At 38.6% G+C, this 13,417-nt stretch overlaps 1 protein-coding gene across 5 annotated transcripts in view; it reads left to right on the top strand.

Annotated features, from left to right (window-relative positions):
* The window catches only part of METTL25 (methyltransferase like 25), a gene marked incomplete at its 3' end in the record, with an annotated part of 124,822 nt that overhangs the window by 90,042 nt on the left and 21,363 nt on the right, over positions 1–13,417 (top strand). For all 5 annotated transcript variants that reach the window (XR_013960141.1, XM_080660485.1, XM_080660482.1 and 2 more), the window contains one exon: positions 120–213. Coding sequence is in view for 4 of the 5 variants with exons in the window: in XM_080660485.1 (XP_080516611.1) it covers positions 120–213 (94 nt within the window). The remainder of the gene's footprint in view (positions 1–119; positions 214–13,417) is intronic.

Below are 13,417 nucleotides of genomic sequence, written 5' to 3'. Positions count from 1 at the left end.
GTAATAAGTAAGTTTAAAATGTTGAAAATAATATTACTACATTTTTATCACATCTGGATCTTGTGCCATATAAACAGAAGATATTTTTAAATATTTTGTGATTCAATTTTGTTTTACAGTGATCGATATGTTGGTAAAATTTATTCCAAATCCTCTTCCTTTCTGGATTATGTCAGAAAGTCTCTAAAGAAGCTTGGATTAGATGAGTCCAAGGTCAGTATATGATTCCCCGTTGTTTTCATAAAAACAGAATGTCTATGGGGTAATGAATTGAGATAATACAAAATCATTTGCCTTCTATTTTTCTCTTATTTAGTGAAAACATTCTAAATTATATTGAAACCAAACCTCCATTACCTTTATTTCAGTTTACCTTTCCTGTCACTGTGGATAATTTGCAATCCTACACCTTTGGAGATTCCCTTTTTAGGTTTATTCAAGGAAAAACATGCCAATTCTCAAATCAAAATGGGAATTGTAAGTAAAGCAAGAGACAATGGCTTTAATTTTGAATTGCTTATATTTGAGGATTATATAGCTAACTAGGGGCCTGGTGCACGAAATTCGTGCATGGGGGAGGGGTCCCTCAGCCCAGCCTGCCCCCTCTCACATACTGGGAGCCCTCAGGGGATGTCCTACTGATGGCTTAGGCCTGCTCCCTGTTGGAGCAGTCTGTCCTCCCTTTGCGGGAGGTGACCGGGCTGATCAGGGGAAGGCGCTAGCCCCCTCACCCCACTACTGCAGCCACTGCCAGTCACCGCAGCCACCAAGATATTTTCATCAACATGGACTCCAGTCCCTTCACCATGAAAAAATGACAACTTTCTTTAGGCATTTTCAAGATGTATCTTTCATAGGATATGACATTTCTTTCTTTATTTTTCTTTTTATCCTCACCTGAGGCTATGTTTCCATTGATTTTTTTCCCTTTCCCTCCGATTCCAGGCACGGCCACTTCCCAAGCCTACAGCCTCCGCCCCAGGCTGTAGGCTTGGGAAGCAGGCACCCCCCGCCCCTCCGATCCCAGGCTCTGCCCCTTCCCAAGCCTATAGCCTCCACCTCAGGCTGTAGGCTTGGGAAGCGGTTACCTCCGTCCCCCAAGCTTAAAGCCTCCGTGGGATGGTGGCTGGGAGTGACCTGGGTGCCGAGGAGGTTCCCAGGATCCAGGTATGTATGCAAATTAACCTCCATCTGTATTGGGTTAATTTGCGTACTCACTCTGATTGGCTGTGGGTGTAGTGGAGGTACGGTCAATTTACATGTTTCTCTATTATTAGGAAAGATTACAACTAAAAATCTTAAATTCAAAAAGCCTTTAGTCTAAGCTAATAATTGAGAACATATTATTGAAGACAAAGAGTTAAGCCAATTGACTACCAGTAATAAATATTCTAACACTGAGAAAAAAAATTCTCAACATGATTTAAATGATTTATCTAAAATATTTAAGTTTATGTTTAAACTTACATTAAGTTTAGCTTAGGATTGCTCTGGTATTTTGATTGATTATAAGTTGAAATAAAGAATAAAATATGGTTAAAGGAATGAACTATATTTCTTGAAAGAGAAAATACGTTTATTTTCAGATATGGTTATTTCAAAGCTAAAGGTTATTTTTAGTTATTATAACAGTTATCCATTTACTCTCCAGTTGCTTTATTGCTTAAAGCAAGCAGACTGGTATGAAACAGTTTCCTCCCTCTGTAAAATTACTATTTTAAAAAAGCATTTCTAACTCATAGGATTTAAGAAAGATTAAATGAGATAATATACATAAAAGACTGAGTGTACACAATGTTCATAGTAAATGCTAACTAAAGAGTACTAGTATTTATTCTGATCTTTTTATATTTACTATTTATCATGGCACCATTAATATGACTCCTGTAAGTATTTTTATTAAGTCACTAAAATGAACATCCTTCTAGTCTTGAATAAATTAACAAGAATAGAAACTTTTATTATAGTTATTTTATTTCTAGGTTTTGTAAAATATATTTTTAATCAGACTGATCTTCCTTCCAATTAGTATAAATTTAGTGCATATCTTTATTGCTATCTCAATTTCATGTCTTGCATTTAATATCAAGATCACAAACCTATGCATTATTTTCACAAATAAAGAGCTAAGTTTTTACTTGAACTAAAAATGTATTGTCCTTTGCCAAAAACCAAACAGTAAAAATCCAGAAAGAATGTTACTTTATTCTTTCAGATGGCTTTCTCTTCCCAGATTTGACTTTAAAAATGATACTGGTAAATGTTCCTTAATATGCTTATTTTATTACTGATAAGAATATTAATAATAGTTCATGTTTACTAAGTACTTACTATGTGATAGTTATGCTAAGGACATTTCAACTTTAACTCATTTATTCTTCACAAAACACTTATGATTGATACTATTATATTTCCCAATGTACTGATCTAGAAAGGCTCAGAAAAAGGCAAATCGGTTTCCCAGGGTCAAAGAGCTAGCAAGTGGTAGAGCTGGAACTTAAACACAGATTCAACATAGAAACTTAACATTAACCACCACCATATTGAGAAGTGAAATTGGAAACAAAAGTGAAAGAGACTAATGTAAATGAGTGTCACCATGTAAAATTAGTCTTAAATTATTAACTTTATCCTATTTAATAAAGAGGGAATATGCTAAATGACCCTCACGCTGTCGCAAAGATGGCGGTGCCCACAGCCACTAAGGAGGGAATATGCTAATTGACTGCCCTGCCCTCAAAGATAGCAGTGCCCACAGCCAATAAGGAGGGAATATGCTAATTAACTGCCCCGCCCACAAAGATGGTGGCACCCACAGCCACAAGATGGCAGCACCCAGTCCCCTCAGCCCCGCCAGGGCGGCAGGTTTGCAGCACTCTGCGCGCCTGCCTCCAGCGTCCCCCAGTCCTTTCAGCCCCCTAGCCGCCCAGGGCAGGCCTGAGGCACAGGCAAGCCTCGGATGTCAGCTGCCCAGCTGCCCAAGGCTGGCTTGAGGCACAGACAAGCCTCGGATGGTGGCTGCCTAGCCGCCCAGGGCCACCCAAGGCTCAGGTAACCAGGGCCGGCCAAGGCTTGTGCTGCTGGCAGTGGCAGCTGCAGAGGTGTGATGGGGGCATCACCTTCCCCTGATCGCTGGGTCACCTCCTGCCCCTGAGTGTTCCCAGACTGTGAGAGGGGGCAGGCTGGGCTGAGGGACCCCACCCCTCCAATGCATGAATTTTCATGCACCGGGCCTCTAGTTAGTTAATAAAGACAAAAATAGTGCCTCACTAATTTTCTCATAATAATATTGAAACTCATTGAAAACAAATATGTTGAATAAAATTGGTTAGGAAAAGGAAAGCACAGAATATAAGGTGTTTAAAAGGATGTGCTGATGAGAGGAAGTAAATAGCTGAGTTTATGTAATTTGGGCTTTGTTTGTTTGGGGTATTTTGGGTTTTTTGTTTGTTTGTTTGTTTGGCCTGTTTTAATTTTAAGCAATAGGAATTGAGAGATTTGTGTTCATCAGGCCAGAGTGGTTGGAAATAGAATAATTAAAACCAGACAAAATCCTGTTTTTTTCCCTCACATGATGAAGTATCAGTGCGAAAATGAAAGTTTTAAACACAAGCACAATAAAGAAGACACTTGTGTATATGTATAGTTTTATTTTTTTTTATTTAATTTTCACCTGGGATTCTGACTACTAAAAAGTATCAAAACCACTTAACTTTAAAAGAGTAAATATGCCAAAATATTTAAAAGATCTTTGACTAAATTTATAATTATTTCTTAACAAACTTTATAATTGAAAGTGTGGTGATTCGTTGATGTGTTTCTGAACTTTTAAAGTACATTTCTTCATATTTAAAACTATGTAAGCAAATGAAGTTCCTAGAAAATCTCCTAACATGGTTTGGATACATTTCCAGTCTCAAGAAATCATGTTAAAAGTGGAACTATACAGAGAACATTCACAGACAAATCATTCCAGAGACCAGAGCTGCCTGTGCTGGGTACAAAAGTGGCTCTCAACAGCTTAAAAGATTAAGTTCTGTAGTCAGTTGTGAAAGACAGCTTTGGACATTTTCTATTAGAGCAGGATTTCTGAATCTGAGGAGTACTGACATTTGGATAATCCTTTGTTGTGGGGGGTGTCCTGTGCATTGTAGGATGTTTACCCACTACAAGTCAGCAGTAGCAACCTAGTGCTAATAATCCAAAAAAATTAAATTAAAAAAAAAAAAAAGCCTCCAGACATTGCCAAAAATGCCCCTAAGGGGAAAAAACCACCTTGGTTGAGATCCATGTTTGAGCATTTGTCATCTGGGTAATTCCATTTGCAGTCATCTGACATCTCCATTATAAACTCCATATTAAAAAAAAAAAAAAAAAAAAAAAAAAAAAAAAAAGCCATGTTACACCAAGAAGCTTGGAAAGGCTAAGGAGGGAAGAAGCAGTGATTTTGAAGACTTTTTATTCAAAATGATACCCTCCTGGGTCTTTATTTTGTATAGCCCTTACTACCTAAGGATGATATTGTTTCAGCCCCACATAATATATATCAGCAGGTATACTGTTTATTAGATGGATTTCTTAGAATGAAATGTTACAGTAAAATTCTTGTAAAGTTCAATTATCATTTTAAAACATTTTAATAGAACTTTTAAAATGTTTAAAATAACAAAATCCTACTGACAGACAGGCTTTACCTAGACCTAAAAAAAAAATTACTATCTTCTTTCCCAAACTTTATCTCATCAAATTTCAGAAAACCTACAAAATCATCTTTAAGGATTCATGTTTTCCTCATGATCCACAGCACTTTATCTTCTTTTGTATTATTTTTCTGTCTTTCGGTCTCCTTTCCCATGCGCGCGCGCGCGCACACACACACACACACACACACACACACACACACACACACACGTAGGATTTTAAAAGCATCAGAACAGGTATTGTTTGCTAGACAAAAAATGAACTGTAGTATTGTCCATAAGAAGAGGGGAATAAAAGGTGCTTATGTTCTAGAGCGTGTGTGTGTGTGTGTGTGTGTGTGTGTGTGTGTGTGTGTGAGAGAGAGAGAGAGAGAAAGAGAGAGAGAGAGAGAGAAAGAAAGAGACATGTAATGAATACTCAAATAAATGAAGAAGTAATTTCAAGTATTGAATTGATGGAAGGGGGTTATGCTGTTGAAAGTTGAAATCGACCAAGCTAGAACTTTAGTGGAAGTAGATAGAGGATAATTCAGAAAAATATCTTCAGATATTTTTCCAAAGCAGGTCAGCAAAAGCAAAACTTTTGAGACCAAAATCATTTAATTATTCATCAACAAACATTTATTTTGAAGAATCTCTCATATGCCAAGAAAAATGAAAACTGGAACTACAAAGATAATTAAGACCTAACCCCTGAAAAAAGAAAATGAATAATTGTAGCATGAACTTGTAATAAAGTACAGTGGAGGCATAGGGGAAAGGAGTGACTTACTCTACCTATGAAGATTTTACAAATGATTTTGGTGCCTTAACTTGGTCTTGAAGGGTGCATAGGAGTTGGCTAAGCAAACAAGGTGGGAAGGTTGGGAGTAAGAAATCCATTTCAGGTGTGGGGGGAGGGGAAGGACTTCTGCAAAACCACAGAGATGTGAAAAACATGTTTCTGGACTCAGCATTGTTGGAGCATAAAGCAAGTAAGGGAGGCAGTGGTGAGAGATAAGGTTAAAGATAGGGCACATGTGGAGGCCAACTAAATTGATCTTTGGAAGTTAAATCAGAGTCTGATCAGGACTAATCATAGTAGTTTAAATACAGGTGGGAGGGCAGGAATTGTTCCACAGTTGGCCAACAACAGATGTAAGGAGCTCATAAACTTTTTCTTGTGGTAATGTATTCAGTAATGATCTAGATAGAATGAAACCCTCTAACCCTAAGGAAACAGTGGATTCCTGATACAGATTAAATTTATGAAAAACTTGTCATCTTTGCTAACATGAGAAAAACATGTGTATTATTCCTATAAATAAGTTCCTGATGCTTTTTGAAACCACCAAGGTAATAATTGACTCACAGGAAAATCATTCATGGATGTTACAACCATTGGGTAAAAGATTTGGGGGGAATAAGGTATTTACAGTCTCAAAGTACCTCCCACAGATGATTTATTAATTACAAAAGTGAATAAGCCTGGTCAGCATGCTATACCAAGTGATCAAAGTTAGCATCACCATTAATGGAACAAAATGACATCATCTGACCCTGTCTTTTACAGCATGTACTTAAAAGCATCAATCCCAGATGTGGCATTGCATTTGGTTGTCATGTCTCTGGTCGCATTTAATCTGGAACAGTTCCTCAACTCTTTTTTTGTCTTTCATGACATTGACATATTTTGAAAAGGCCAGTTGCCTGAGTGTTTCCTCATGAGTAGATTAAAGTTATATATTTTGGGCAGGAATATTATAACGTATTTTGTTCCCTCCCAATGCATCTCTATATCAAATATTCAAGCCCCATCTCTATATCAATTCAAATCACTACCTACAGTAGTTCATCCCTGTAGGGATGCATTATCAGAACTATGAATAAGTAATTTGCTTTTGTCAAGATTTTAAGAAGAAAGAAATGCATGTATTTGATTGCAAGGAATAAAGATTTACTCAGCTTTGTTTCAATAATTGTGGGAGGTTATTCCAGGAATATGTATACTTACAAAAACAAAAAACAAAAAACAAAAACAAAAAAAAACTAGTCTCTTGTCTTCACAAGAACCCAGAAAGATATGCAGCCTCACCTCATTAGGATGTAGTTTGTTAGTGGTTTCAGGATTCAAAACACATAGTGACTGAGTTACTGTTACTTTTTTTTTTTTTTTAGCAATAATTCATGTTTTCAAATCCTTCACCATTATAGTGATTCACTCCTGAACTACCAACTATTTCACTCTTTGTCCTGAATCTGGACCTAGATCATTTTTCTCTATAGATTTTTGCTTAGCAATGGGTTGTTTGTTCATGATTATGCTTCTCACCTTCAACAAACTTTGTATATCACTTTCAGTCTCCTTACCATGCCTTATGTTGACCAGGCTTATTCAGTTTTGTAATTAATAAATCATCTGTGGAAGGTACTTTGAGACAGAAAAAGGAGGTCTAGTTGACTAATTTGGTCTCTTTCATAACTGTTTGCATAGACTTCTTATTCCCTGCCATTTCATCAGCTGGGCCACCAGAGAGGACTATGCAATCTTTGCTCTGCACAAAGGCATCTAGCTAAGAGCAAAGTAGAGCTAAAATTACCGCCCATCTTCCTTTTACGATAGGTGCGTTGGCATCTACCACAAGGAAGGGGATAGAGTGTTTTTTTTAATTTTTCACAAAGACACATATCAACTAGCAGCAGCAGCCCTGTCATAAGTCACAAGTACCCTAAATCCAGTACGGTGAGAGAAGTAGGAGAGAGGAAATGTGTACCTGCGAAAGACCTCTGCATGAGCTGCAGCTCCATGACCCTTTCCCTCAAGCAGTGATTGAGCAGGAAGACGTTAAAATGAGTTAATTCTGAGTATTAACTTATTTGGTATGAGGCTATTTTTGGATATTCTATAAGACAATATTAAGAAGCTTTTTATGTTATCTGAGTTCTGTTATACAATAATCTACATAAATTGTTTAATTTTTCATGATAGGATGATCTCCAAAGAACATTCATTTTCTTTTTTGCCTTAGCTATCAGGAAACCCAAAGGTCAGTTTACCTTTGATTTCAGCAGCTGTCCTTAGCTAGGTTATTTTGGTATTATTATATTATTTTCTCTTGAAAATTTATCCTTTTACCCTTGAAAATTTATCCTTTCTTTAATGGCCCTACTATTGATATGTTTTTGTGTTTCATATTATAAACCACCTCAAATCGTTCTTGCATATAAGCACATCATTAATAATGTTTCTTTTAACTTATGATTATGTAGATATGGAGCAATTAAATTTGAGGGAAAAACAAGTATTAACAATTAAACTTCTTTGAAATTGTGATCAAAAAGAATATGTCAAAGCTATATGCAAAGACCAAGTCTAATAACATTTTAATGCCAAATTCACAGAAGATAAAAGGATGTTTTCATTAAGCCACAGAACATTCTTATGTAATATAAGTCTAATTCTACATAATAGCCATATTGCCTATAAAAATAATATTTTTAATATATTTTTATTGATTTCAGAGAGGAAGAAAGATAGAAACATCAATGATGAGAGAAAATCATTGATCGGCTGCCTCCTGCATGGGGATAGAACCCAAAACCCGGGCATGTGCCCTGCCTGGGAATCAAACCTTGACCTTTTGGTTCATAGGTCGATGCTCAACCCATTTTTAGCTGGTTGGGCTGAAAATCATCTTTATTTTCCCAGCTAAGCACAGAGAAGCATTAGGTATAAGAATGTCTTCCTGATAACCAATAGCTCTAGGGAGTAGTAGAAGATATAATCATTGAGAGAATAGGAAAACCCATCACACCTTTTATTTTTTATTTAAGGAAGAAAAATAAGAGCTGCTTAATTATTTTATTAATGCTGTTAATATAGGAAAAAACTAATTTCAAAATTACATTATTTTAGTTTATTAGAATTGTTAGTTTACAAAAACTACAAATAACTTATTTAATTCAAATGAAAATGTATGTAATATATGCTGTATCAATAATCAATTTTAGAATAGATTTTAGCTGAATTTTATATGTAAATTGTGCTATTCAGATAGTGTTAAGTTCAAATTTTATTTTCATCAGCTAGTAATTGAACAGGTAGTATACATTATAAAATATGGAGAGTACTTTATGCATTACATTTTCCTTTCTTTTTAAGAAAACCTGCATCTTATTGTCCATAATTTCAAGCTTAGGGAGATTAGTTATACACATATTACATCATTTCTAAAAGTAAGAGTAACCACCCTGGCTGAATAGCTCAGTTGGTCAGTGTCATCCCGATTCACCAAGGTTGTGAGTTCAATCACTGCCAGGATACATATAAAAATCAATCGATATTCCTCTTATTCCTCTCTCTCTCTCTCTCTCTCTCTCTCTCTCTCTCTCTCTCTCTCATCTCTCTACCTCTCTGTCTCTCTCCCACTCCTTCTCTCCCTCCCTTCCTCTCTCTCTAAAAATCAATCAATAAATTTAAAAAGTAAAAGTAACCATCACCTTTTTGTGTGTGTGCTCCAGAACATTCTCACTGACACTAATCTTTTGAGTGATCACATGGATACCTTCCTCTGTCAACCAACCTAAGACTATCAGGCCCACTTCAGCCTCATTGCCACTCCCTAGACTGGACAGCTAATAGACCTTAAACCCACATTCACCTACCTTAGTTCTTGAGCTAATCATGAGCTCCCCGAGTGTATATCAGCATCTTCAATCCCCCCATCTAATGTTGACAACTAGGTCACTTGCTAACTCATCTTCTGATCACATAGGATATGGGAGGGTTCTCTGAATAACTGTGTACATCCCATCTATTCACCATTTCACGTTAAGTTGAAATGTGGTCCAACTTTGCTTATCTGGACCCCCTAGTAAAGCTATAAAAAAAGATAATTTTAATTAATAAATACATGGAGAAGAGACAAGTCTCCCATGGAAAATAATTCCTTAAGTATGGGCTGCACATAGTGACTTTTTTCCAAAGCATACAGTGTAGAAAGGGGAATAAAGAGGAACTTCACAGTGAAGAAATGTGACAAACATTCTCTCAGCCAGGTAATCAAGGTCAACATCAACAGAGATAGGTCATATTGATAGTATGTGCCTTTGATATAATGTAGGAACATTGACCTTCTTTGGTCTTTCTCTCAAAAACCCATAGCCCTAGTCTAATTATGAGCAAAACTTCTGACAAATCCCAGAAAAGGAACATTCTGCAAAATGCCTGATAAGTACTCCTCAAAGCCGCCCAGGTCATCAGAATCAAGACAAGTCTGAAAAATTCTCACAATCAGTAGGAATAAATGCAATGTGGTGTCCTGGATGGGGTCCTGGAACAGGAAAAGGACATTAGATAAAAATTAAGGAAATCTGAATAAAATATGGATTTTAGCTAATAATAATGTATCAATATTGGTTCAGTTATTATAACAGATAACCATGTTGTAATGTTTAATAGGGACAAGTAGATATATGAAAACTTATCTTTGAAGTTTCTGTAAATCTAAAACTTTAAAAATATATATAGACACAGCTGATCCTCACAGCCAACTGGCCTAGAGGTCTATTCCTCCCAGTGATACCAACAACAATCAAGACTTAACTACAACAAGGCTGTATACACAGTCCACAAAGGGGTGCACCAAGAGTGTTCACCTCAGGTTAACTGGGAGGCCGACCCACTGGGCCCTATAGGAAACCTAGCACACAAAGCTACCCTACCAACTCAGAAAGCAGCGAAAATGCGGAGGCAAAGAAGCAGATCACAAACGAAAGAAATGGAGGAAAACAAACAACTGGATATAGAATTCAAAACCATGGTTATAAGACTTTTCAAGAATATCCTAGAAAAGGCCGATAAATTTAGCGAGACCCTCGAGGATATGAAAAAGGACCAACTAGAAATTAAACATACACTGACTGAAATAAAAAATATTATACAGAGAGACCCAACGGCAGACTAGAGGACCACAAGAATCAAGTCAAAGATTTGAAAAACAAAGAAGCAAAAAACACTCAACAGGAAAAGCAAAAAGAAAAAATAATCCAAAAAGTTGAAGATAGTGTAAGAAGCCTCTGGGACAACTTCAAACGTACCAACATCAGAATTATGGGGGTGCCAGAAGAAGACAGAGAGCAAGATACTGAAAAACTATTTGAAGAAATAATGACCGAAAACTTCCCCCACCTGGTGAAAGAAATAGACTTACAAGTCCAGGAAGCGCACAGAACCCCAAACAAGAGGAATTCCAAGAGGACTACACCAAGACACATCATAATTAAAATGCCAAGAGCAAAAGACAAAGAGAGAGTATTAAAAGCAGCAAGAGAAGAACAGTTAATTACCTACAAGGGAGCACCCATACGATTGTCAGCTGATTTCTCAACAGAAACTATGCAGGCCAGACGGGAGTGGCAAGAAATATTCTAAGTAATGAATAGCAAGAACCTACAACCAAGATTACTCTACCCAGCAAAGTTATCATTCAGAATTGAAGGGCAGATAAAGAGCTTCACAGACAAGAAAAAGCTAAAGGAGTTTATCACCACCAAACCAGTATTATATGAATGCTGAAAGGTATTCTTTAAGAAGAGAAAGAAGAAAAAAGTAAAGAGAAACATTATGAACAACAAATACATATCTATCAACAAGTGAACCTAAAAATCAAGTGAATTAAAAATATGAGGAACAATGCCAAAACCGGTTTAGCTCAGTGGATAGAGCGTTGGCCTGCGGACTGAAGGGTCCCGGGTTCGGTTCCGGTCAAGGGCATGTGCCTTGGTTGCGGGCACATCCCCAGTGGGGTTGTGCAGGAGGCGGCTGATCGATGTTTCTCTCTCATCGATGTTTCTGGTTCTCTATCCCTCTCCCTTCCTCTCTGTAAAATATCAATAAAATATATTTAAAAAATAGTTTAAAAAAAAAATCTGAGGAACAAAATAAACTGGTGAATATAATAGAATTAGGGGCATAGAAAGGGAGTGGCCTGACAATTCTCAGGGGGGAAGGGGTGTGGGGGGTGCGGGAAGAGACTGGACAAAAATCATACACCTATGGATGAGGACAGTGGGGGGGAGGTAAGGGCAGAGGGTGGGGTGGGAACTGGGTGGAGGGGAGCTATGGGGGGGGAAAGGAGAAACAATTGTAATAATCTAAACAATAGAGATTTATTAAATTAAAAAAAGTAAATAAAACTTTAAAAATATAGTTTATTTTACAAAGAACAATATGAGAAAAGCTAGTTTTTTGAGCCTTTGTGTCAGACACTGTGCTATAAAGCTTGGTTTATGTTAGCTCACTGAAGACTAAGCCTGACCTTATGAAAGGAGTGGTTACCCTCGTTTTATTTGTGAGGAAATCGAAACATAGGTTAAATGGATTTACTAAGGCCAAAATCTAGGAAATTTGGGATGGAGGGATTCCAATTCAGACTGTCTAACTCTAGACCCCATGCTCCTTTTTGTCATCCTATATAATAAAAGCCCAGTGACCATAATGGCGGAACAACCAGAATGACCAGTTGACCAGTCACTATTATGCGCACTGACCACCAGGGGCCAGACACTCAATGCAGTAGGAGGGAGAGGGGGGTGCAGTGAAGCCTGGAGGTGCATGCTATGGCCCAGGGATCCCAGGAACCACAAGCTGAGCTTTCTTTCCAAAAAAATAAAAAGAAAGCAGCCGACGTTGCCACCTGGGAAGAATGGCTCCAAGAGGGAAAGGCCTCCCCAGTCCCCACTTGGCCTGGCTGGCATGCCACAGGCTTGCAGGGACTCACTGGTGACGTATAGGAAGCTCAGCCCCTCCTACTCCAAAGCCAGTTGCACCCACAGCTGCTCCCTGTCCAGCTCCATGGCAGATGCAACACTGCTGGGCTTCCTCAGTTCCAACTTCCAGCTTCTGGCTTCCTGCCCACCCTTTCATATACTACATGCACTTGGGGGCGTGGCTTCAGCACCCCCAGCCAATATTGCTGCTGCACAGCCAGAGAGGGGCAGGACACAGCCACCAGTGCTGGCTGGGCATTGATTTGGCCGTGTGACTGACATCCATGTGCAGTTACACTGTGTGTTTACATTTGTAGGCAAGCAGGGCAGCCTGCTCCTGCCACCCACATCACCTTCTAGGCTAAGAAAGGCCTGCTGATATCCTTGTTTCTCCTCCCATCTGGAATCAAAACCTCTTAGGGATGAATGATCCCAGTAGTGGCCCCAACACATGCTCAGTGTCACTGTCACAGACATTCCCAGTCATTACAGCCCATTCCTCTCCCCACAGTGCCCTGCTCCACCCACTGCCACTCCTCACCTGTCACCCCCGAGGACCACCTTATGTTATCCTATCTGAAATGTGAGCAAGATCTCAAATGCCCCCCTGTCAATAGCTCCCTTGCCCTACATTTCTTCCTCTAAAAACCTTGCATTATAAAAATATATATTTGATTGATTTCGGAGAGGGAAATAGAGATAGAAACATCAATGATGATAGAGAATCATTGATTGGCTGCCTCCTGCACATTCCAAACTGGGGATCAAAACATCCCCTGGCCCCTCCTCCAGCCAGCAGTCCCCCGGTGATGGCGCAGCACCGAGGGAAGGAGGAGGGGGGAGGCGGAGAACCGTGGGGTGGTGGGGCGCCCAGGGCAGCATTGATGTCTGGCATCTGTTCCTTCTGCACCTGGCCCGACTACCGTCACCTCTTCTCCTGACCCCACTGGGGCCTTCAGGCCCTGATG

The sequence above is a fragment of the Plecotus auritus genome (genome assembly GCF_963455305.1).
Source record: "Plecotus auritus genome assembly, chromosome: 3".
NCBI classification, from domain to species: domain Eukaryota; kingdom Metazoa; phylum Chordata; class Mammalia; order Chiroptera; family Vespertilionidae; genus Plecotus; species Plecotus auritus.
The sequence above is the reverse complement of the archived record's forward strand: the minus strand, read 5'-3'. Positions and strand labels throughout refer to the sequence as shown.